The sequence below is a fragment of the Cantharellus anzutake genome (genome assembly GCF_015039405.1).
Source record: "Cantharellus anzutake strain C23 chromosome Unknown EI90scaffold_339, whole genome shotgun sequence".
Lineage (NCBI taxonomy): Eukaryota > Fungi > Basidiomycota > Agaricomycetes > Cantharellales > Hydnaceae > Cantharellus > Cantharellus anzutake.
In genome coordinates, this window is record NW_024067289.1 from 1 (window position 1) to 25,783 (window position 25,783).

The 25,783-nt window shown below is 46.8% G+C and overlaps 3 protein-coding genes across 3 annotated transcripts; all 3 read left to right on the forward strand.

Moving 5' to 3' along the window:
• Positions 1-19: 19 nt before the first annotated feature.
• Positions 20-2,444, forward strand: EI90DRAFT_3025210 (uncharacterized protein; the record flags this gene model as incomplete). The annotated part of the gene is made up of 7 exons (XM_039057917.1): positions 20-136; positions 228-400; positions 434-646; positions 699-815; positions 950-1,448; positions 1,503-1,807; positions 1,862-2,444. 7 exons carry the CDS (start codon positions 20-22, stop codon positions 2,442-2,444), a joined length of 2,007 nt encoding a protein of 668 aa, XP_038907461.1.
• Positions 2,445-4,032: 1,588 nt separating this feature from the next.
• Positions 4,033-4,611, forward strand: EI90DRAFT_2958877 (kinase-like domain-containing protein; the record flags this gene model as incomplete). The annotated part of the gene is made up of 3 exons (XM_039055453.1): positions 4,033-4,206; positions 4,258-4,332; positions 4,387-4,611. Coding segments are annotated over 3 exons (474 nt in total), but the record flags the coding sequence as incomplete, so codon positions are not given.
• Positions 4,612-4,641: 30 nt separating this feature from the next.
• EI90DRAFT_3105273 (uncharacterized protein) lies at positions 4,642-8,156 on the forward strand (the record flags this gene model as incomplete). Its single annotated transcript, XM_039062610.1, has 3 exons — positions 4,642-6,636; positions 6,689-7,171; positions 7,231-8,156. Coding segments are annotated over 3 exons (3,294 nt in total), but the record flags the coding sequence as incomplete, so codon positions are not given.
• Between the last annotated feature and the right edge of the window lie 17,627 nt (positions 8,157-25,783).

Below are 25,783 nucleotides of genomic sequence, written 5' to 3' on the forward strand. Positions count from 1 at the left end.
AAACATTGAGAAAGGGATGATGATTGTGTGGGGAATGAACGGGAAAGCGTTATCACCGGATCATGGGTTCCCTTTGAGGGTGGTCATTCCGGGTCAGATCGGCGGGAGATCGGTCAAATGGCTTAGGAGCATCGTGGTGAGCGACAAAGAGTCTCAGCATCATGTAGGTTTGCTTCAGTGTCATAGCAAGAATTAGATAGAGCCTCACCTACAATATCCTACTACAGCTTCACTTCTTTGACAATAGGATACTGCCCACGCAAGTGACCGCCCAACAAGCCCGCGACGAAAAGCACTGGTGGTACAACAGGAATTATTTAATCAGCGACCTCAACGTCAACAGCGCTATAGCCCAGCCCAGCCACGACGAAATATTGGACCTCTCCAAGTCAACAGCATCGTAATGACATCAGAGGGTACGCTTACTCCGGAGGCGGACGAAGAGTCACGCGAGTGGAGATCTCGCTGGACAACGGCAAGTCGTGGAAGATCAGCGACATGTAACGATTCCCGATCCATTTCGTACCGAATGGCCCACTGACCGTAACGACGATTTTAGAGTGTATCCAGAGGATCTGTATCGAATGGTGGCACTTGAGAGCAGGTATTACGGAACGCTGGACTTGACTGAGCGTGACACTAGTTTGTGAGTCAATTTTTGCGCATAACTCTTTCCTCTTTTGGAACATTCTGGGTAGCTGCTGGTGTTTCTGGAAGTATACCGTATCCGTCGATGAGCTCTCGAAGAGTGATGTGATAATGGTCAGGGCTATGGACCAAGGTCTCGGAATTCAGCCACAAGACATGTACTGGACGTAAGTTTGAATGATTCCCGCGCACCGAGGCCAGAACTCACGGTCGTTCCGCAGTGCCACCGGAATGATGAAGTGAGCTCTTCTTATCATCATTGAAAGGGTTTTTTTCCTAAGCCGAGGTGGCATGATTTTAGCAACTGGTGGTTCCGCGTTGCTGTCCACCACGAGGTCAAGGACGGTGCCGATATTTTACGCTTTGAGCATCCGACATTAGCCGGCGTTACTCCTGGAGGATGGATGGAGGCAAGTATGAATCATTCTTTGCCGAAAAAAAACAAAAAGCTCACTACGTCGCAGCGAATGAAAAATACGGGCTTGAGTCCTTTAACACCGGAATTCAGTGCTTCCAAACAGAAAAACAATCCCGTCGAACCTCCCAAAAAGCCCGCACCCGCCAGCATGACCAACCCCGAAGTCAATCGAGTCATTTCAATGACTGAGTACTTCTCGCTGACCAGGGGCGAAGGAAAGAAGCCTCTCTTTATCGTGGAAGGGAATGTCTACGATGGGACGGGTTTCCTTGACGAGCATCCAGGAGGTGCAGACTCGATTTGGTTGGCGTCAGGCGAAGCAGACGCCACAGAAGATTTCGTTGCCATTCACTCCGACGATGCGAGAACCAAGTTGAGGAAGGTTTGTATTAAATGAATGTTGTAGCGCTCGGGAACTAACTCGCTTCCGTTATAGTTCCATATCGGGAAACTTCAAGCTGACGGGGCCGAACAATCGAGAGACGACTCTGGTGGACCCTCGTCTGTATTTTTGGATCGACGAAAATGGAAGGCTGCCCACCTCGTCAAGATTACCAGCGTCTCGCACGATTCCTTCATCTACCGTTTTGCGCTCCCATCTCCAGAACAGCCATTGGGATTGCCTGTCGGTCAACACGTGTTTGTTCGATTGCGAAGGAAGACGACTGGGGAGGTTGTCCAACGAGCGTACACTCCCGTCTCACAACAAGACGAGCACGGTCATATTGATTTACTAATCAAGTGAGTCACCCGGAATGGCTTGAAGGACCAGGGCTGATTTGCATGATACTAAAGGTTATACTTACCGTGTGCGGCGTTCCCGCTCGGTGGGAAGATGACAGTCGGTTTCCACGAGCTTGTCGTTGGAGATACTGTAGAGTTCAAAGGGCCTCTCGGTTCTTTCGTCTGGGAAGGCAAGGGAAACCTGAGATGGAGAGGCGTCCCTCGCTCAGGAATACGACATCTGGGTCTCATTTGTGGAGGAAGTGGAATCACCCCAATACTCCAGGTCCTTCGGAGCGTCCTGCACGACGACGAAGACTCAGAGACCCATCTTTACCTCCTCGACGTCAACAGAACGGAGTCAGACATATTATGTTGGGGAGAGCTTGACACATGGTATGAACTGCACGGCGATAAAGCCCGGGATATCTCTAGAAGGAGACTCAAGATACACTATACGCTTAGTCGACCATCACCCCAATGGACTTTCGGTACGGGAAGGGTCAATGATGGGATGCTAGAAACTCATATGCCTCCTCCATCCGATGATGCGATGGTCTTGGTATGCGGCCCTGGTGGTATGGTAGATGACGCCGTGAAGCCTGGCTTGGAAAGACTTGGATGGGATGTTTCCAAAGCGCTTGTTGTGTTTTAGTTATGATGTCTGCTAGAAAACCGGCCCAGCTGCACCGCTTGATTGAGTTGGCGACAGACTCTTTTAGGTGAACTGCTTTTGGCTGGTTCCGAAGTCACTCCGGTGCCACTATCCCGATGTATTTAGATTTAATTGAGATTAAATATGACTTGTGTGTGCATGCCGCCTCGGTTTTTCTTCTGGGCATCCGCCGTGCCCCTTGCTAGGTCAAGCCCATATTCACGTGTCTTTCTTTTATGCGCGCCCGCTAAGCGCTTCGGCCTCCGTGCCTTCTCATCTGCGTCGGCAGTACGCATCGGCTTCTCAGCCACTACCTCTTGCGTCCGCTGCACGCTTTCGATCCACAGCTTTTTTCTCTCTCTCACGTCCGCGCACGCTGTTGAACTAATTTTCTTATCGGTTTGGTTATAGGAAATTTAGTTGGGTTACGAATATTCGGTCTGGCATAGGATAAAGGCAGTTTAGCCTTTGCGAGTTGGAACCTGGATGTTTACGGCGGTTTTTCATTTTTCGGCGTATGCTTTGTGTTTGTAACTTCACTTTTCCCTCTTGTCTGCTGTTACTCTTAGCTGTTTTCATCATTACCCTCCGCCTGCCCCATCGCTTCCATTTTGTATTTCGGCTCGCTTCAAATCAAGAGGCTTCGACATCCTGTCGGGGCCGTCGCCACGCTACCCTTCGCGCCTTCGCTCACACACAAGATGAAATTGAGGCATTACAATACACCAAATCCCAGTACAGCAACACCGGCAGGAGTCACTTCGAATGAGAAGCACCATGGCCTGACACGATTTCCTCCTCTTCTCGCGTTTCTGGTGTACAATGAACGTTTTAGAATGTTCAAATCATTGAAAGAATTTCACTGTGGAACATAACGTTCATCCGATTTCTGGGCCTACTGGGCCTATATATATGTAACGGCGTCTGGTACCTAATTAGGTGGTCAGAATACAGGTGACATGGCTGCCGAAGCGAGCGACGGCTATTGCATGCTCCGGTGCGCGCACATAGTTGCCTTTTAGGTTTGCCTCGGATGTTCTGACCCCCCACCTGGTAGTGTAAGGCCCCGAGAACATCTCAATAGCGCCTTAGTCTGCTTCCTATCGAAACGCCCTCAGAGCCGTCGTAGCATAGGGTGTTGTAAGGAGCCTGCTTTCACCTTATCGTACACACATTTTGGTGTATCTACACACGCACAGATCATCGTCTGGCCCTAGTCAACTCCGCCATGGATGCCATTTTGCCAGTTGTGATGGAAGCCTTATCTACAATTCACGATGTCCCGAACCTTAGTCATCAGTTTGGTACCAAGACTCTAGTCACACGAGGCGGCTACTCCGAGGTTTATCGCGCAAAATGGAACCGATCTGGCACTCAGGCTCCCGTCAATGTAGGTTCTCTTCAACTGGCTTGTCGACTGTCTCACTTCACTCCTTCATTGAGCCTGAGGTCTGCTACAAAGTTCTCAGACCGCCCATGAGCAGCATGCCGCCTATCGTAGAACAGGTAAGAAAAACTATGAAGGTGAGAGACTTTTCCGATCGAATTGATAACGTAGAAGACACCTTTTCCGCATCAGCATTTGAAGAGAGAGATGAAGATATGGAAGGATTTAGACCACGGAAATATCGTGAGATTCATTGGATTTGCGATTGAAGATCGTGGTGGAGTGCCAGAAGCAGTATTAGTGTCCGAATGGTGTGCAAATGGAAATCTCGCTGAATATCTGCATTGCGAGCCATCCTGCAATCGGCTGGCCCTGGTGAGCGGTACTTACGGTAACACTGATCTCATAGCCTCATGGGAAAAATAGCTTCTCGATGTCGCCCGAGGTCTGACCTACCTCCACGACCGTGACCCTGTTGTTGTCCATGGCGATCTCAAGCCTGTAAGCCAAGATGCGTTTCTACGAAGCTGGAATGGGCTGATTGGTGCCGTATAGTTCAACGTATTAATCAGTGATGCTGGGCATGCGAAGTTATGCGACTTTGGCTTCTCTTTGATAGCGGACGGATTGACAACGGGGTTTACATCATCGGCACCTGGATTTACGTTGCGCTATTGCGCCCCAGAAGTTCTGGAGAGTGGTAAGAAAACGAGACCTGGTGATACTTACTCCTTTGCCTGTACTTGTGCCATGGTGAGCTCGCGTAATTCGCGATTATAACATCCTTACACTTGACTGAAACTTGAGCAGATACTTTTTAGCAAAAATCCCTTCCCTTTGCTCACCAATGACACCCAGCTATGGAGGGCGTTAGAATCCGGTCTATCGCCTTGGAACTGGGAGCAATCCTCTCCAGTGGAGAAAATACTATCCAGTTGTTGTGTGGGTCTTCCTGACGCGCGCCCAGTTATGCGGGAGGTTTTCCTATGGCTCGTGGATGCCTGCGTTGAGCCAGATTCATCCCCAATCCTCGAGGTGTCTGACCCTGAAGCAAATCGCCCATTGGCACTGCCTCCAACCGACAGCTCAGTGAATCCATTCCTTATGCCGGATGGAGACCCTGCCAGTTCAAACGCCGTGACGCCATCCAAGGAGACGACCACGAAGGTTGATGAACAAGCAGTTCCTGTTGCCCTTTCACCTGAGGCTCACAATACAATTCCCATGCAGAAGCAGGCTAAGCTACTATTGCCAAAGGCAACACCTGGACCCCGGGAAGTGAAGGAGCTGACGGTAGAGCCGCCCTCAAATACTGCTCAACAGTCTTCCCAAGCTCGCAACCATATTCACCGTGATCAGCACGGTGACTCGGCTGGATCTCGTCTTGGGCCTCCCGGCACCACACGTACTTCGCGGTTCCCCTCCCCTGGTCCTAGCGATCTGAAGAGACAAGTGTCCCCCGAGCTTGTGACCGCGCTGCCTAGGAGTCGGCTTGAGAGAGAACGTCAAGAGCGTCTAAGAGCCGAAGAGGAGTTAAGGCGGAAGGAAGCAGAAGCCCGTCGTAAGCTGGCGGAAAAAGACGTAGAACTCGATCGTCTTGAGGCTGCTCCAGCCGATGCATTGACACAAACTGCGATAGCCGCAACTGTTGCTGCCACAGCACCTAAGAAGCCTTCAGCAAACGATTCAGATGAACAGGGACGCAACATCACGTCTTATGACGATGAAGGTGGTGGATCGTCTGAGGATGAGGAGGACCCCACTACAGACGAGCACGTACGGATTCCATATCGCCCGAAAAAGCTGATGCATGCACGAAAGCGCAATAGAAAAGTGCATTTCGTGACATCACACACGACCGCTGGTGGAATGTCTACACCACCCAGCTCGTTCTCTGTTCTTGCTCCTGCGGAAGAAGGTCAGCGTAGAAGGGATGAGGCCATCCGGGATCGTCTTGCAACGCTTGAGCGGTTGGAACAGAGAGAAAAGGCGGAAAGAGAGGCCCAGGAAAGGGAAAGGGCCGCAACCTTGAAATCAGTCAACCAGAACCTCTCCATCGTTCGCGAGCAACCATCGGTATCAGACATTACGGCTCGCCTACGAAACAGCTCAGAACAGGCCCAACCAGCAGCACCCCGAATCCCATACCTTTCTTTGCCAATTCTCCCTGTCCGCCTTGATACAGCACCTAAGAAGCCTTCAACAAACGATTCAAATGAACGATGCAACGTCACGTCTTATGACGATGAAGGTGGAGGATCGTCTGAGGATGAGGAGGACCCCAGTACAGATGAGCACGTACGGATTCCATATCGCCCGAAAAAGCTGATGCATGCACGAAAGCGCAATAGAAAAGTGCATTTCGTGACAACACACACGACCGCTGGTGGAATGTCTACACCACCCAGCTCGTTCTCTGTTCTTGCTCCTGCGGAAGAAGGTCAGCGTAGAAGGGATGAGGCCATCCGGGATCGTCTTGCAACGCTTGAGCGGCTGGAACAGAGAGAAAAGGCGGAAAGAGAGGCCCAGGAAAGGGAGGGGGCCGCAACCTTGAAATCAGTCAGACAGAACGCCTCCATCGCTCGCGAGCAACCATCGGTATCAGATATCACGGCCCGCATACGAAACAGCTTGGAACAGGCCCAACCAGCAGCACCCCAAATGTCACACCCTTCTTTGCCAATTCTCCCTGTTCGCCTCGATCGTGGTCCTCCAGAGAACTCACCATTCGTGCGCCCTCAGGCGAGTCTTTCCAGTGAAGCGTCGGGACAAACTGTCTGGGAAAATGTCCGTCGCATAGAACAGGTCAGTTCTCCCACTGCCAGGTTGGTGGAATCCAGTTACTGACCAAGGCCAGGATCCGAGCAAACCGCCAAAGCCTCACTCCCACTCCGTGCACTCCATGACAACACACACGACCGCTGGTGGAACGTCTACACCACTCAGCTCGTTCTCTGTTCTTGCTCCTGCGGAAGAAGCTCAGCGTAGAAGGGGTGAGGCCATCCGGGATCGTCTTGCAACGCTTGAACGGCTGAAACAGAGAGAAAAGGCGGAAAGAGAGGCCCAGGAAAGGGAAAGGGCGGCAACCTTGAAATCAGTCAGACAGAACCTCTCCATCGCTCGCGAGCAACCATCGCTATCAGACATCACGGCTCGCATACGAAACAGCTCAGAACAGGCTCAACCAGCGCCCCGAATCCCACACCCTTCTTTGCCAATTCTCCCTGTGCGACTTGATCGTGGTCCTCCAGAGAACTCACCATTCATGCACCCTCAGGCGAATCATCCCAGTGAAGCGTCGGGACAAACTGTCTGGGAAAACGTCCGTCGCATAGAACAGGTCAGTTCTAGTTTTCCCACTGCCAGTGTTGGTGGAGCCCAGTTACTGACCAAGGCCAGGATCCGAGCAAACTGCCAAAGCCCAACCCCCACTCCGTGGATTCTGTGACAACACATACGACCGCTGGTGGAATGTCTACACCACTCAGCTCGTTCTCTGTTCTTGCTCCTGCGGAAGAAGGTCAGCGTAGAAGGAATGAGGCCATCCGGGACCGTCTTGCAACGCTTGAGCGGCTGGAACAGAGGGAGGGGGCGGAAAGAGAGGCCCAGGAAAGGGGAAGGGCGGCAACCTTGAAATCAGTCAACCAGAACCGCTCCATCGCTCGCGAGCAGCCATCGGTATCAGACATCATACGAAACAGCTCAGAACAGGCTCAACCAGCAGCTTCCCGAATGCTACACCCTTCTTTGCAAATTCTCCCTGTTCGCCTTGATACAGCACCTAAGCCTTCAACAAACGATTCAAATGAACAGGGACGCAACGTCACGTCTTATGACGGTGAAGGTGGAGGATCGTCTGTGGATGAGGAGGACTCCACTACAGATGAGCACGTACGGATTCCATATCGCCCGAAAAAGCTGATGCGTGCACGAAAGCGCAACAGAAAAGGCTCCATGGATTCCGTGACAACACACACGACCGCTGGTGGAATGTCTACACCACTCAGCTCGTTCTCTGTTCTTGCTCCTGCGGAAGAAGCTCAGCGTAGAAGGGATGAGGCCATCCGGGATCGTCTTGCAACGCTTGAGCGGTTGGAACAGAGAGAAAAGGCGGAAAGAGAGGCCCAGGAAAGGGAATGGGCTGCAACAGTTAAACGGAATTTCTCCATCACTCGTGACCAACCATCGGCATCAGACATCACGGCTCCTTTATGAAACAGCTCAGAACAGGCTCAACCAGCAGTTGCCCCAAATGCCAGACCCTTTCTTGTAAATGCGGCGTTCCAAATATGGCAACCCGCTTCAGTAGCTTTCACTCACAGTCCAGATGTAATGTAGAGAGAAAAAATAACTAAAATACATATGCAGTCCACGTGCCAATGGTTCACACCCCTCAATGGTTCATTTGCATGTAACATCCTTATTTCACCCCGGGATTTTTTTTTTTTTTTTGCACACTTGTATATTATAACTATGGCTATGACTACGCAAAAATTTGACCGAATCGGACATAAAATGAAGGAGTGATAGCAGTTGTTCAACGAGTTAACGGTGCACACAAAAGTTATGCACTTTGCACTCATCACGAAAATCGGACTGGCGCTCCCACATGGTCCAGATGCTCCCAGGTGCTCTGGAGCCTCCGGAGTGCTCTGGACCAGGGGACTTTGCTCTAGTTGCCTGTCCGATTTTCGTGATGCTCTCCAGGAACATGGCTATGACATCGCAGTGTGTCCTACAGCTTGGTGTGTTACCGAGGAACAGAAGGCCGCTGGCGCATGTGCACATGTTGAAATGATTAATAGAGCTGTATGCACGGACTCAGTCTCTAACTTGAGAACTTATAACATTGTAACTCTTTACCTGTACGCATGGACTATAACACGAAGAGTACAGTCAGTTATACGAAAGTTAAAAACAACAAAAGGGATATCACCTCAGTCTCTAACTTGAGAACTGAGGGAAAAGAAAAAACCTAGCGCCCCGCGCCATTTATACAACGAGTACTAATATCGCTTGCAATCGCGACACATGGTCATCGGCAAGGGTTAATGCATAGAACAGAAAGAGTAGGCGGAAAAGGGTATCAGCAGTGATCCCATCAACACTGCGTCAGACAAACTAATAAGGTAAATAGATCGTCATTAACCACAATGATTTCCAACACGCCCACTCAGTGTGAGTTAACGCCCATCATCATCGCAAACTTCGTGTGCTTGGCTTCTGGAAGTCCCTTCATAAAGACATCAGCCACTTGATCGGCTGTAGGAATGTACTCGAGTTCAATGTCTTCGTTGTTGATGCAATCGCGAATGAAATGGTGACGAATGTGGATGTGTTTGGTACGTGCATGGAACGTCGGGTTCATCGCCAATGCCATCGCACCTTGGTTATCTCCTAGAAGGATAGTGGGGATGTTGAAGTTGAGGCCTAGGTCGCCTAGGAATTGTCGCATCCAAATGGCTTCCTTGGCAGCATGAGTGAAGGCCATGTATTCACCCTTGGTGCTGGAAAGCGCCGTCGAGGGTTGCTTCTTGGAACTCCAAGTCACGGCTCCACCAGCGATCTTGAAAACGTATCCAGAAATGGAACGGTGGTTGCGAGAATCCCCAGCCCAATCTGAATCGGAATATCTGTGATTGTTGCATTCTAGTGAATTACCATCATAAATCAGTTTGTAGTCTCGCGTAGTATTGAGATATTGTAAGAGTCGATTGATAGCCTTTTTGTGTACTTCACCTGGGTTAGCCGAGTACTGGCTCAACGCGCCCACTGCAAAAGCAATGTTGGGATGCGTGCCCAACATGGCGTACATAACGCTCCCGATGCGGGACTGATAATCGCGAGTGTCGATCTCAGCGATGTCGAGCTTCGGCAGGTGTAGGTTGGATTCAAAAGGGGTTGAGAATGGACGAGAGTTATTTAGACCAAACCTAGAGACTATATCGGAGACGTAGCGAGCTTGAGAGATGGTGACGATACGACGGGAGCGGTCACATGTGATTTCCAAACCTAGAAACCAGTGAATTTCGCCTAAGTCCTTCATCTTGAAGGTCGCCATCAACTGTCCCTTCTTCCTCTCCAGCATTGTGAGGTCGTTAGACAAGATCATGAGGTCGTCGACATATAGAGCGATTATGCAAACCTTTCCGCGGCGCGAATGAATGAACACGGCATAATCCGCTTCGCATCGGCGAAAGCCGAATTTCTCAAGTTCACCATGTGCCTTATCATACCACTCGTGTGAGGCCTGCTTCAAGCCATAGAGGCTCTTCTGCAGTTTCCAGATCACGTCGGGTGAGCCGTAGTTGACAGAACCAGGGGGAGGGTGCATAAAAATGGTATGTTTCAAGTCCCCATTCAGGAACGCGGTCTTAACGTCCATCTGGTGAATTTCCAAGTCTAATCGTGTGGCAATCGCAAGCAAAATGCGTATGGACACCCACTTGACGACTGGAGCAAAGGTCTCATTGTAGTCTACCTGGTAGACCTGACTGAAGCCCTTCGTGACAATGCGCACTTTGTAGCGTTCGACAGATCCATCCGCTTGACGTTTGAGTGCAAAAACCCATCTGCAACTGACTACGTTATTCACGTTGACGTTATCTCTACTCACAGGTGTATAGGTATGTGTCTCCTTGAGCGAGAGAAGTTCATCCTGGCAGGCTTCCAACCAGGAGTTGGCGTCTGGACGGTTCATCGCGTCGTGATAAGTCTTTGGTACATCGTCTATCTTCGCCATCAAGGCAATCGTGGCGCCCACTTGTTGGAGTTTCTGACCTCGTTTGTTGCTTCAATTATAGGAATTAATGAAGTATCGATCATCGTCATCGCGTATTTGTGCTTGGCGTTCGCACATCAATTGTCGGGGTCCAGACTCTTCTCGACTTCCAACATCTCCTTCCCCTTCAACATCTCCCAACACTTGTTCCTGCATACCCTCTCCTTCATCATCCATCTCAACCTCAACCTCGCTCGCACTCTCGTCCCCGCTTCCCTCTCGATCTACCACATGCGTCATGGGGTCCCCCTCAGGGACCTCAAAAGTGATGTGCTCAGAATCCTCGCCCACTTGTTCAAAGAAGTGGACATCGCGAGATTCCAAAATTTTTCAGGTGAGTGGGTTGTAGATGAGGAAGGCTTTCTTACCAATCGCTAGGCTGAGGTGTATGCCGGCAGTGGACCAACTCTCCAGCTTGTTGCATTGTCTCTTGGGAATGGCTACTGAGGCTTTGCAGCCAAAAGTACGGATAGTGGATATGGATGGCTTGTTACCGGTCCAGAGTTCATGAGGGGATATGCCATTGGGTAGCACGGAGTGGGGAATGATGTTTTTGATGAGGGTAGAATGATGGAGTGCATATGGCCACATGGTACGTCTCACGAGGGACTTGACACCTTCCAACATCGCAATTGACATGGTTACCAATGTCCTATTCACGCGTTCAGCCACACCGTTCTCTTGGGGTGTATGAGGGTTTGTCTTTTCGTGCAAGATTCCGGCGTCTTTTACGAATTGGATGAATTCCAAGGAGAAGTATTCGCCGCCACCACCAGTCCTAAGGATTTTGAGTTTGCAGTCAGTCTGTTGTTCCGATTCTGCCAGGTACTCTTTGAAGATGTCAAGCATGTCGCTCTTCTTCTTCATAGGATAAACCTTGAGATATCGGCTAAAGTCGTCAACGAAGGTAGGTCAGTTGGGAGGTTCAAACGAGACCACCACCAAGCTGTTCCCTGGTTCTTTAGTTAGGATGGGGAAGTGTACTAGTATTATTTGTTGTAAATATAGTACCAATCCGAGTGTTTTGGCTAATTCTATTTTTATGGGTTAGTCTAAAGTTTCTGGGAATTGACTTACAGATAAACCGAGCCCTGTGGAGCTGTTCCTTGATTGAAATTTCTTAATTTGTCTAGGTGTAATTCTGTGTAGCATTGTTTAATTTGGAATTTAACTTGAATTAAATCTTCTACTTGGTGAAGTTTCAAAGATTCTACTCAGTTAATGGATTTGGATTGTGTCTGGAGTGTCCCTTGAGTGTTTTATTTTTGTCTTATTTTATTGCTTGTTTTAACGGTAGCAAAATAACTGTTTTGTGTTTACACTTTGAAATCTGGAGTGTTAACCAGCTCTCCTGTTGAAATATCTACTTAATATTCCTCTCCTTAATTGCTGCCTTTTACTACAGTGGCAATCTTAACTGTATATCACTTTTTTGCACTGGAGTGACAACCAGAAATGCTTGAGAAAAATAATACTCTATTTTCTTACTTCTCTGAGGGGGGCGAAAAGTCGCAGAAAGGGTCTCCCTTTTATACTCCTTGGGTCGCCTTCCTTTTTCATGCTCTACCTCCTATTTACAGGATTTATTTACAGTGTATTTTTCTCAAACTGAATAAAAAATGAAATTTTCACGCTATAGTTCTACTGTGCTTTACTGCAGTCAGACTGTGCCTAGAATCCTTATTGTCCTTCCTCACCTAAGCTATTTTAATGGTTAATTAAAACTTGACTGCACTGCATTTGTCGCAGTTTTCCTATTTCAAATTCCTCATATTTACCATTAAATTTGCTATGACTCAGTGCTTCTGAATTCAAACTTCGCATTACTATGTGTGTGGCTGCACTGAGACCTTCAGCTGATTTATTCCATTTTTATTCAGCGACATTTAGTTAAAATGAGACTTGAAATGGTAAATGAGTGAATTGTTCAGGTTTAAAACCGAAAGAAAAAGTTGCTAGTAGTCAAGAATTACTCAAACGAATGTATTATAGCTCTCCACTTCATTAGAATATTGTTCCCTAAAATTCCCACCATGGTCTGTTGTAGTTTAGTGGATTTCATGGATTTCGTTCATCTTCCCTGATTCCCCCTTGTATTATCACATCCTAATCCTCCATATGTATTGTTCGTTGTCATAGTAGGTCGTCCTCGAAGATATCATATTTTTATGTATTTTATTTAGGGCTCTGGACCTCTTGAAGCTGTCTTCCCATGTGTTATCAGGTTTCTAACTTCATGTCCTTGTATCTCATTCATTTCTGGATGTTTTCTCACGTTCTTGGTATCATAAATTTTCATTTATTCCCACCTTTCCAATGGTACTAAAGTTGTGTTCTATTTCCTGGTATTCGTCGAGTTAGCAAAAGTTTGCGCGCACATTCGGTAATCATGTGCATCGTTCCCATAGTCGTTCGTATGCAGGCGCTGTTTCTGTTTAATTGTTTGGGATTTATGATATGCGTGGGTGTTTATATCTTTCATATGGGCTTCTGTGATTTATTTCAGATTTTTCCCTCATGATCTAAGGTTGTTTTGCACTTTCCGTGCTTTGTTTTGACCAGTGAAGGAGAGAATGAAGGAAGGTCAGTTGGGAGGTTCAAACGAGACCACCACCAAGCTGTTCCCTGGTTCTTTAGTTAGGATAGGGAAGTGTACTAGTATTATTTATTGTAAATATAGCACCAATCCGAGTGTTTTGGCTAATTCTATTTTTATGGGTTAGTTTTAAAGTTCCTGGGAATTGACTTACAGATAAACCGAGCCCTGTGGAGCTGTTTCTTTATTGAAATTTCTTAATTTGTCTAGGTGTAATTCTGTGTAGCGTTGTTTAATTTGGATTTAAACTTGAATTTAATCTTCTACTTGGTGAAGTTTCAAAGATTCTATTCAGTTAATGAATTTGGATTGTGTCTGGAGTGTCCCTTGGGTTTGTTTTATTTTTGTCTTATTTTATTGCTTGTTTTAACAGTAGCAAGATAACTGTTTTGTGTTTACACTTTGAAATCTGGAGTGTTAACCAGCTCTCCTGTTGAAATATCTACTTAATATTTCTCTCCTTAATTGCTGCCTTTTACTACAGTGGCAATCTTAACTGTATATCACTTTTTCGCACTGGAGTGACAACCAGAAATGCTTGAGAAAAATAATACTCTATTTTCTTACTTCTCTAAGAGGGGCGAAAAGTCGCAGAAAGGGTCTCCCTTTTATACTCCTTGGGTTGCCTTCCTTTTTCATGCTCTACCTTCTATTTACAGGATTTATTTACAGTGTATTTTTCTCAAACTGAATAAAAAATGAAATTTTCACACTATAGTTCTACTGCACTTTACTGCAGTCAGACTGCACCTAGAATCCTTATTGTCCTTCCTCGCCTAAGCTATTTTAATGGTTAATCAGAACTTGGCTGTGCTGCATTTGTCGCAGTTACCTATTTCAAATTCCCTATATATACCATTAAATTTGCTATGACTCGATGATTCTGAATTCAAACTTCGCATTACTATGTGTACGGCTGTGCTGAGACCTTCAGCTGATTTATTCCATTTTTATTTAGTGACATTTAGTTAAAATGAGACTGAAATGGTAAATGAGTGAATTATTCAGGTTTAAAACTGAAAGAAAAAGTTGCTAGTAGTCAAGAATTACTCAAACGAATGTGTTATAGCTCTCCACTTCATTAGAATATCGTTCCCTAAAATTCCCGCCATGGTCCATCGTAGTTTAGTGGTTTTCGTGAATTTCGTTCATATTCCCTGATTCCCCTTTGTATTATCACATCCTAATCCTCCATATGTATTGTTCGTTGTTATAGTAGGTCGTCCTTGAAGATATCATATTTTTATGTATTTTATTTAGGACTCTGGACCTCTTGAAGCTGTCTTCCCGCGCATTTTCAGGTTTCTAACTTCATGTCCTTGTATCTCATTCATTTCTGGATGTTTTCTCACGTTCTTGGTATCATAAATTTTCATTTATTCCCACCTTTCCAATGGTACTAAGGTTGTGTCCTATTTCCTGGTATTTGTTGAGTTAGCAAAAGTTCGCGCACACATTCGGTAATCACGTGCATCGTTCCCATAGTCATTCGTATGCGGGCGCCGTTTCCGTTTAATTGTTTGGGATTTATGATATGCATGGGTGTTTATTTCTTTCATATGGGCTTCTGTGATTTATTTCAGATTTTTCCCTATGATCTAAGGTTGTTTTGCACTTTCCGTGCTTTGTTTTGACCGGGCTCTTCCTTATTTGGACGGAAATTGGTCTTCGTGATCTGCTGAAGTGCGGATCTCGGTTCCGATGGCCGGTTCCCTGCGCATCGCCACCCTCACGTGTCATTACACATGATGCGGATTTCTATATTCTCGTCATGGGTATAACTTCACAACGACTGGACCATTTGGGCTGAAAATTTGCATAACTATAGTTCCCCATTTTTCATAATTTCCGTGTAAATTTCGTTGTATGTTTTAATTATGGATCCTACGCAAACATCGTCTTTTCCCTGAGCTCGGACTTTTGATGTCGCTATTCCCGTTATTGGATATCTCATTAATGCATGATCCTTTTATTATGAAAATTTGGGAGGATTAAGATTAGATCCCTTCCTTTCTAATGGGCTATCAAGCTTGTCTCAGTCGTTACTGGTTAATCTTCGCACTTGCCTTTTAGACGTTGTTGTGGGGACAAGTCCATGCAGGTCAAACCAACCCTTATCACGCATTTCACCCCCTACTGCATCAGGGACTAGGATTGGTGAGTCGTGGTAATAGTAGGAGTTGTAGATACTGTGGAGGTGGTTCTGACGAGCCCAAGATCGTCGGATCTGGTTGGGTGGTTGAGGAGATATGACCTTTTCTTTATTTTCCTTATTATTTTCATTCATTCACGCATGTGACTTTCCTTTTATATTTGTATCGGACTCTTCCATGACAACTGTACAGACAGTTAGTTAGAGGTTAGAGAGAGTATCAGCACCGTACTCAAGGACCATACCTGCCTGAAGATTCTGAGAGAGATACCTACCCCCCCTAGACCTGAGCCATGAGTCTAGATTGATGGACCCGTTACAACGTTGTCCTTGTTTTGCAGGAGTTTTAGTCATATCTCCGTCGTTTATGGGTAGTTTCCCCTGTAATTACTTTCATTGGGTCCGTTTGGGGGACATCTGCATTTCCTATTATAGACACGACTTTGAATTTTGCATTAGTTCCTGAGGAATCCTTGTTCCGTGGTACTTCCATCCTTGGCTACGTGTGCAGACGTGGGAAAGTAGTTTCCATGGAGGTTCTCTGATTGTTTTTATAGTCAAATCTTGGTTGATTGTCCTAATTCTTGGTTTAATATTTGCTATAAATTCCCCCGAGAATTCCGTCTCATTGATGGTAAGCTTGAAGTATTTTTGCTATTTTTCTTTCTTTCGATTTATCGCGTATAGTCATAATAATTCGTAAAAATTCGTAAAAATTTGTTAAAATTCAGGTCCTTCTATTTTCTCATATCTACTTGTCGTATGAGGTTTTATGATTTATCTGGCATATTTCCATAATGGGTTTCCATAGTGTGACCGTTATTTCTCCTACACCGGGCTCTTTTGTCATATCCATTCCCGGCCATCGACTTCCGGTCCCCCCGATCCCTCCGGCCTACCTCCGCTCCTTCTTTACTAACCTCGGAGCTCCCATATTCCGCAATCCTCTCGGTACCCCTCGATGGTCACCACCCCCTCCTTTCAATTTATTACCAACACCTCCCTAAGTATGGAGCCCCGAAGACTTCCGGACAGCTCCGACGTCCGCTAGCGCACTCCCGCCTCCACTGGGCAATACACTTGCCTGCCCTGCAGAGCCCACCTTCGGGCCCATCCCTCCTTTCCATTTCTGGGTTATCGCCTGCCTTTCCGTTAACCCTGCGACCCAACTTGTCGGTAATATTCAGTCGGCTAATGTTTAACCCTGTCATATCCATCCCTGGCCATCGACTTCCGGTTCCTCCGATCCCTCCAGTCCAACTCCACTCCTCCCTCACTAACCTCGGAGCCCCCATATTCCACAATCCTCTTGGTACCCCTCGATGGTCACCACCCCCTCATTCCAATTTATTACCTACGCCTCCCTAAGTACGGAGCCCCGAGGACTTCCGGACAGCTCCGATGTCTGCTAGCGCACCCCCGCCTCCGCTGGGCAATACACTCGCCTGCCCTGCAGAGCCCACCTTTGGGCCTATCCCTCCTTTCCGTTTCTGGGTTATCACCTGCCTTTCCGCTAACCCCGCGAACCGACTCGTTGGTAATATTCAGTCGGCTAATGTTTAAACCCCGTTAGCTCCGCTCCGTTCAGCTCCGCCAATTGCGGAACCGTCTCCGCTGTAACCATATATATATCCCACTTGTACATAGGTTACACCCCAGTAGTAAAATCAACTAGAGTTACCCCCCCTAGGTTCTAATTGCCAGTCAGTAAGTTAGGGCACGGATGTGTCACTAGGCACAGCGCTCTTGGCAGAAGTCGCTGAGGCCGAAGCCCTCCGCTATGGAGACATTCCTTCGTCTCGAATCTGGTCTTTGACAAACCCCGTTAGCTCCGCTCCGTTCGGCTCCGCCTTTTGCGGACTCGTCTTTGCTGTAACCATATATATATCCAGCTTGTACATAGGTTACACTTCAGTAATAAAATCGACTAGAGTTACCCCCCTTCAGTTCTGGTTGCCAGTTAGTAAGTTAGGGCATGGACGTGTTACTAGGCACAGCGCTCTTGGCATAAGTCGCTGAGGCCGAAGCCCTCCACCATGGAGACTTTCCTTCGTCTCGAACCTGGTCTCTGACATCTTCCTTATTTGGACAGAAATTGGTCTTCGCGATCTGCTGAAGTGCGGATCTCGGTTCCGATGGCCGGTTCCCTTCGCATTGCCACCCTCACGTGTCATTAAACATGATGCGGATTTCTATATTCCCATCATTGGTATAACTTTACAATGGCTGGACTGTTTGGGCTGAAAATTTGCATAACTATAGTTTCTTATTTTTCATAATTTCCGTGTAAATTTCGTTGTATGTTTTAATTATGGATCCTTTGTAAACATCATTTTTTCCCTGAGCTCGGACTTTTGATGTCGCTATTCCTGTTATTGGATATCTCGTTAATGCGTGATCCTTTTATTATGAAAATTTGGGTGGATTAAGATTAGATCCCTTCCTTTCTAATGGGCTATCAAGCTCGTCTCGGTCATTACTGGTTATTCTTCGTGCTTGCTTTTTAAGCGTTGTCCTCGTTTTGCAGGAGTTTTAGTCATATCTCTGTCGTTTATGGATAGTTTTCCCTGTAATTACTTTCATTGGGTCCATTTGGGGGACATCTACATTTCCTATTATAAACACGACTTTGAATTTTGCATTAGTTCCTGAGGAATCCTTGTTCTGTGGTACTTCCATCCTTGGCTACATGTGTGGACGTGGGAAAGTAGTTTCCATGGAGGTTCTCTGACTGTTTCTATAGTCAAATCTTGGTCGATTGTCCTAATTCTTGGTTTAATATTTGCTATAAATTCCCCCGAGAATTCCGTCTCGTTGATGGTAAGCTTGAAGTATTTTTGCTAATTTTCTTTCTTTCAATTTATTGTGTATAGTCATAATAATTCGTAAAAATTCGTAAAAATTCATTAAAATTCAGGTCCTTCTATTTTCTCATATCTACTTGTCGTATGGGGTTTTGTGATTTATCTGGCATATTTCTATAATGGGTTTCCATAGTGTGACCGTTATTTCTCCTACATCGCAAACGTTGGAGAAGACTCGACCTAAGACTTCGGTAGCACAGGTAAGTGTTTTAGTTGGAATGGGTGTTTGAGAATGTCCGGATGCCTCGCACTCATCACAATAGATCATAGTATCTCTTGCATTACCAACGATGTCCATCCCCTTCACCATACCACTTCGCACCATCTTTAACACAGAATCCATTGAGATGTGGCCTAGATGCACATGCCAGACATCCAGAGAAGCGGTTGCGGTTGTTGTCCAGGCCAGCTGTGCGTCCTCAGCTCTCTCTCCAAGAGTGATAAAGGCCTTCTCGGCTTCAATCACAGAACACGGTAATCGATATAGTCCTTTCTCGGAGTGAGCCACTGCAACAACTTCATCAGAAGGATTGAAGATACAACATTCACCATCAATAAACTCTGCCCTGGCACCGAATTTGGTCAGATGGCTAACAGATAGAAGGTTTGCCCCAATCTTGGGACAATAGAGGATGTCCTGGACTAGGGTTCGTCGCATTTCACCTTCATTTCCGATTATGATCTCGATTTGACCTTTGCCAAGGGCGTTGACAGTGTGATTATCGCCAAGTGAGATAGGATGGGGGGGATTTAGAGTGGAATAGGTGGAGAACCAATCACGGTAAGAACAGATGTGAGAAGAAGCACCAGAGTCAACGATCCATTCAACATGTCGGGTGCTGGTAGCATTCGCCAACGCAACTAAGTCCTGGGCAAGGAGCACCTCGACCTTTCCTTCTTTCTTATTCGCAACCTTTGCTGACTCTTTGGTACTAGAACTACCTTGATTGCTGTTAGGTTTAGGAGGCTGTTGACCCTCAGAACCGCCACCTTCAGCCCAACACTTCTCGATAGTGTGGCCGATTCTCCTACACTTCGGATTTGTGCAATGTGGGCGAGTCCTGTTACCCTTCTTACCTTTCTGCAACTCTTGCTTTGAGCCACCAGAAGGTTTGTCTGACGCTCTGCCAGATTTGACTAGCAGTGCAGCCGCTGATGAGTTCTCTTCGGTCTTTCGCTTTTCATCTCGAAGGATTCAAGTGATAAGGTCATTGCTGGCAAACATAGTCATGTCGGTTATCGAGGTCACAGCGAAGGATTTGACTGTCTCGTATGAAGAAGGCAACGCGGAGGTAATGGCCATGGCGAACTTGGGGTCAGACATGGAGTCACCAAGGGAAGCGAGTTGGGAGCGGATATCATGCATTTGGTTAATTTGGGGTTCAATTGGTTTAGAATCATCAATTTGGAAACGGTGGAGATGAGAGGTAAGGATGGACGCATCTAGTGCTCCGAGACCATTATAACGATCTGCCAAAGCTTTCCAGGCTTCCTTTGCCATCGCCCTATGCTTGACAATCTGGAGAGGAGTGTCCTCTATGGCAAGTATAATCTGCATTTTAGCCTTGCGGTTCTTCTTATCTGTCATATCCATCCCTGGCCATCGACTTCCATTCCCTCCGATCCCTCTGGTCTACCTCTGCTCCTTCTTCACTAACCTCGGAGCTCCTGTATTCCGTAATCACCTCAGTACCTCTTGATGGTCACCACCCCCTCTTTTCAATTTATTACCTATGCCTCCCTAAGTACGGAGCCCCGAAGGCTTCCGGACAGCTCCGATGTCTGCTAGTGCACTCCTGCCTCCGCTGGGCAATACACTCGCTTGCCCTGCAAGCCCGCCTTCAGGCCTATCCCTCCTTTCCGTTTCTGGGTTATCGCCTGCCATTCCGTTAACCCCGTAACCTGACTTGTCGGTAATATTCAATCGGCTAATGTCTAACCCCGTTAGCTCTGCTCCACTCAGCTCCACCATTTGCGGGCCTGCTCTCATTGTAACCATACAGTGGGCAACAAAACTGTTCACATGTTTTGCTGTTTTGAAAAGACACACTCATACAGGCTTAGGAAAAATTCTGAAATTCCTGAGAAATTCATAGAAGATGCTCTGACATCACAAAATGTTGCTTCCATCAGCCCAAGGTCATATACCCATTTATGGCAATGTAATTGTAAGATGAAGTCACCCATTCCATGTGAACAGTTTTGTTGCAGGCAATAATTCTACTATACCCCCCCCCTTTGCCTTAATTACAGCTTGTACTCTTCTAGGCATACTTTCTATTAAGTTCTGACACACCTCCTTTGGTATCTTCTCCCATTCCACCTGACAACGATCCCAGAGCTCCCCCACACCACTTGTAGGAGTTTCATAGTCAGCCAACCTCCTTTTCACATGCCACCAGAGATGCTCTATGGGGTGAAGGTCTAGGGACTGTGCTGGCCACTTCATAACAGTGAAGTTATGACCTTGGAACCACTTTTGAGCAAGTTTGCTGCAGTGCTTTGGGTCATTATCCTGTTGGAAGATAATGTCCTCAGGGGTTTTGTTGTAGAATTTGAGGGATTGCTGGAGTTCATCTTCCAAAATGAAGCAGTAAAGCTGTGCATCCATCTTCCCTTCGATCCTAGTGGCATACCCAACACCCTCCCACAGCATGCAACCCCACATCATCACATTTCCACCACCAAACTTCAATGTTCCCTCAACCTGCCTATCAGTAAGACCCTCTCCTGCCTCTTTCCACACCCACTTCCTGCCATCTGACCCAAAGTGATTGATTTTGGTCTCATCAGACCACACCACCCTCTTCCAGTCATCCACAGTGTACTCCTGGTGCCTCTCGCCCACAGCAACCTTGCCTTCTGATGGGCTGGTTTCAGAAATGGGCACTTCTTCTTCACCACAGGCCTCAGACCAGCCTTCCAAAGATGATGATGAACAGTTTGGGAAGAGACAGAGAGGCTTGTGACATCCTGAAGAGATTGGGCCACTTGGACTGCATTATCAGCTTTCTGCATGCGAATGAGATGCTTTGCATAGGTGATGTTGGCAGGTGTAAGCTTTGTTGGATGACCACCAGTGGACTTGGCAGCATCAGGGCAATATGCAGAGTGAATTTTTGAGATAGCTCCAATGCTAGCACCAGTAATCTTATGAATGAAGTGCCCAGAGGTGCCAGAGAGTAGCAGAGTAATGATGTGTTCATGAGTAGCAGGGGCAAGAGGGTGCATGGTGGAGTGTGAGGGAAAGAATCAAAAAAGGGCCAGTATTTATGCTGCAGAACAAACCAATCATGTGACATTGTTGATACCTGTGTTTAATAAACAAAGTCATGTGACCAGAGAGTATAGCCCTGCTTCTGCATTAAGAAAGCCAAGGCAACAAAACTGTTCACATGCAATGGCTGACTTCATCTTACAATTACATTGCCATAAATGGGTGTATGACCCTGCGCTGATGTAAGCAACATTTTGAAATGTCAGAGGATCTTCTATGAATTTTTCAGGAATTTCAGAATTTTTCCCAAGCCTGTATGAGTGTGTCTTTTCAAAACAACAAAACATGTGAACAGTTTTGTTGCCCACTGTATATATACTCAACTTGTACATGTACATAGGTTACACTTCAGTAATAAAATCGACTAGAGTTTACCCCCTTCAGTTCTGGTTGCCAGTTTAGTAAGTTAGGGCACGGACATGTTACTAGGCACAGCGCTCCTGGTATAAGTCGCTGAGGCTGAAGCCCTCCATCACAGAGACACTCCCTCGTCTCAACCTGGTCTCTGACATAAGCGCACAAAGTGCACACCACCACTCCACCACCCATCCCTTACACGAACCCACTGGAGAGAGGCCCAGATAACACCCCAACAAACTCCTGCACCACTCACCCCCCAGCCATAGCAGATGTGGGCCCGCTGATCACAATTGCAGCCCAACATGTTAGAATGGGCGGATTCGGACGACTCTGGAGTGGAATCGGAGACTTAGCGTGGAAGGACCTTGGCCTCAGCGACTCATGTGGAGTGCTGTGCCATTGCTGGTTGTCCTAGGGGTCCCTAATTTGCTAAACTGACTACCTAACCACCCTCTTGTGCTTGTTTACATGAGCCACCACCATTCCGCGATTGCCTGACCCTTCCCCAATACCCTCTGATACATCCCCCTCCCTTCCCATGATTTTTGTATTTTTTTTCCATGCCATTTCCAACCTCCAACCAAACTTCTCACATGCGACACTATCCCCAACTTCTTACCACATGTACTCGACAACCACTCATCCGTTTCCGACGATCTTAGGCTTTTTTGATAGAAGATAACTAGCTCTACCTTTATGCCGGGTTTGGTGCCAAACGGTTCAGCGGTTGAGGCACGCGTCTGCTTTCTTTGATTACATTGTGTTTGGGTAATAATAACTTGTATCTCCCAAGTATGTACACAACATAATGTTCAAATATAATAACTTTATTGATAAACTTCAATGTGGGAGAGAATGTGATAGCAGGCCAATACAACCAACTGTACAATCACTGAATCAGCTCAATCACCCCCGTAATTGGTGTGATTACAATCAGGGGACCCAGTTGAAGTGATTGTAAATCATGTGAGATTGAAATGATCTCAACCACTTCAATCGGCCTCGGGGGTTTCCTGATGCAACGACTCATATGACTATATTGACCTCACCCAAGAGCTGGCTAACTTCCGAGCTCATGGAGTCTGCCCTGCCCATATCCTAGCTAACCTACACAAAGACCGCCTCCATGACTGGCAATCCACAGCCAGCATGATACTAGTCTACCCACTTGATGCCAAACATGGCTCAGTAAATGACCAAGAATTCAGAACCGAGCTCTCTACCTTCCTTAAAAGAGCTTTCCCCCAGTCAGCTCCAAACATAGAAGTATGCCCTCCCATCATGCAAACATTCAACAGCGCCAGTTCTCCCTGGGGCTTCATGGTAGAAGGCCTTCACCCATTGCACTCCTACAACCTCACCTCCAACCACTTGTGGCTAAGCCATGCAGTCTGCTTCATTGCCATCGACCTCCTCTCATATCACCCAACCAGTTATGTTGCAACTCTCCACAGCTTCGGGGTCAGTCTCAACAAGACCAGCATAATAAAAAATGCAATCTCCCAAAAAATATCGGAAGATCAGAGTCTTCCTTGAGGAGGCAAACATACATGAGGATGACATACACAGGATTGCAAACAACTGTGAGGTGTACCCAAGAGGATATGGCCCCCTGACCCATGGCAGAGACCCTGGCCCAAGGGAGCACCAAAACCCAACCCACAACTCTGACATCACTATGTGGGAGATACATGTCCCCCCCCCCCTTCTTCTCCATCCCCAACCCCAGCACAGGTCTGTCCAACAACATCCACAACCAATGGGTCCATTTCTTTAAAACCACCACATTTGCAGGCAGAACCACCAGGAGCAGCAAAGCCATCAAGGGCAATGTCTGCTGCCATACATGTAAAGGGATTGACCACACATTCTCAATGTGCCCAATCCACAACCACTATGCCTGGCATGAACTTAACCCACATGCCAAGTCCACAAAAGGAGATGCAAGAGCCGGGACACCCCACCCACCCCTGACCAAAAGAGGCTGCAATGCCCCATACAAGTGTGGACAGGGCCATGGCAGCTGTGCCTAATGTACCCCGAAAGTGTGGAACCTAAAAAGTAGCTACCACCCCTATCCCACTGTACATACATCTAGTACATCAGCAAACCTGGTATGGACCTCTCAGAGCTCTCAGAGCTCTGTGAGCAAATTGAGTTTTTGCTGTGCACCCTCTACACATAGAGTCAAGAAAATGAAATATATATATGATTTTGTTCTCATAAGGATGCCAAAGTGCAAAGATAGTATGGATATCCATTTTTGGAAATGCATGTAAAATAGCCATCATCATCACTCGAAAAGCTCTATGAGCTCAGTGGGCTCATAGAGCTCATAGAGCTTTGTGTTTTTTTTTACTGATGAATGGTCTCCATGTCTCCATGGAATCTGCTGAGTTATCTTGGCACCAGTAGTGCAATGGTAATATGGATATATGTTTCTGTAAATGTGTGGAAAATGTCACGGCCCCGCAAAGTCCCCGCCCCTCTACCACTTTCTGCACCCCCATTCTTACGCCGTTACTCGCGCCCGTTAATCTCGCCATTGCCCATCACTTAGCGGCGCCGATAGTGGTTCCCGTTCTACGGCCCCGTAGCAGCGCCTCCTTCGTTTTCCCGCCACCACTTGGGTTCCTCAACCATTCAGCCGGTATCGTTTTATTCTATTCACTCGCTTAACTAACTAGCGGTTGTTATGGTCGCCGTTGATCCGCTCCTTATGGACATTCCTTATTGACAATTGATTATTCCTTTATTGATATTTGATTTATACGTATATTGACATTCTGACCCGCGCGCCTAGATTGTCGGCTTATCCTTTCTGCCTCCCAACTTCGCCGTTCTCTGTTCCAGTCATCTCTTCTGTTCCATTACCCTGGTCCTCATCGCTCTTTAGTTCTGTCGTACTTATCATCTCGTTCCCGTCCCGCGCCGGACCGACCGGTCCCTTCTCTGTTCTCCTTTCCTATTTATACTTGTAGTTTACTGTCGATGTACCTCAGTTCGAATATCGACTAGAATTCCCCCCAAGTACTTTCATCTTAAGTTCGCCCCTCAACTTCATCCCGCTTAAAGTCAACGTCGCCGCAAGGTCTTTCCCGCTAACGTGAAATACGGGACAGCCTAGAACGCGTGGCGCAACGCTCTGGCAAAGTCGTTGAAGCCGAAGTCCCAACCCCCTCGACGCCTTGCAACGGAGTAGCTCATTAGCTAAGTTCCACTTACGCCGCCGTACTCCGCCCCGCTGAAGGAGAGAACGAAGGAAGGTCAGTTGGGAGGTTCAAACGAGACCACCACCAAGCTGTTCCCTGGTTCTTTAGTTAGGATGGGGAAGTGTACTAGTGTTGTTTATTGTAAATATAGTACCAATCCGAGTGTTTTGGCTAATTCTATTTTTATGGGTTAGTTTTAAAGTTCCTGGGAATTGACTTACAGATAAACCGAGCCCTGCGGAGCTGTTTCTTTATTGAAATTTATTAATTTGTCTAGGTGTAATTCTGTGTAGCGTTGTTTAATTTGGATTTAAACTTGAATTTAATCTTCTACTTGGTGAAGTTTCAACGATTCTATTCAGTTAATGAATTTGGATGGTGTCTGGAGTGTCCCTTGAGTTCGTTTTATTTTTGTCTTTATTTTATTGCTTGTTTTAACAGTAGCAAAATAACTGTTTTATGTTTACACTTTGAAATCTGGAGTGTTAACCAGCTCTCCTGTTGAAATATCTACTTAATATTTCTCTCCTTAATTGCTGCCTTTTACTACAGTGGCAATCTTAACTGTATATCACTTTTTCGCACTGGAGTGACAACCAGAAATGCTTGAGAAAAATAATACTCTATTTTCTTACTTCTCTGAGGGGGGCGAAAGGTCGCAGAAAGGGTCTCCCTTTTATACTCCTTGGGTCGCCTTCCTTTTTCACGCT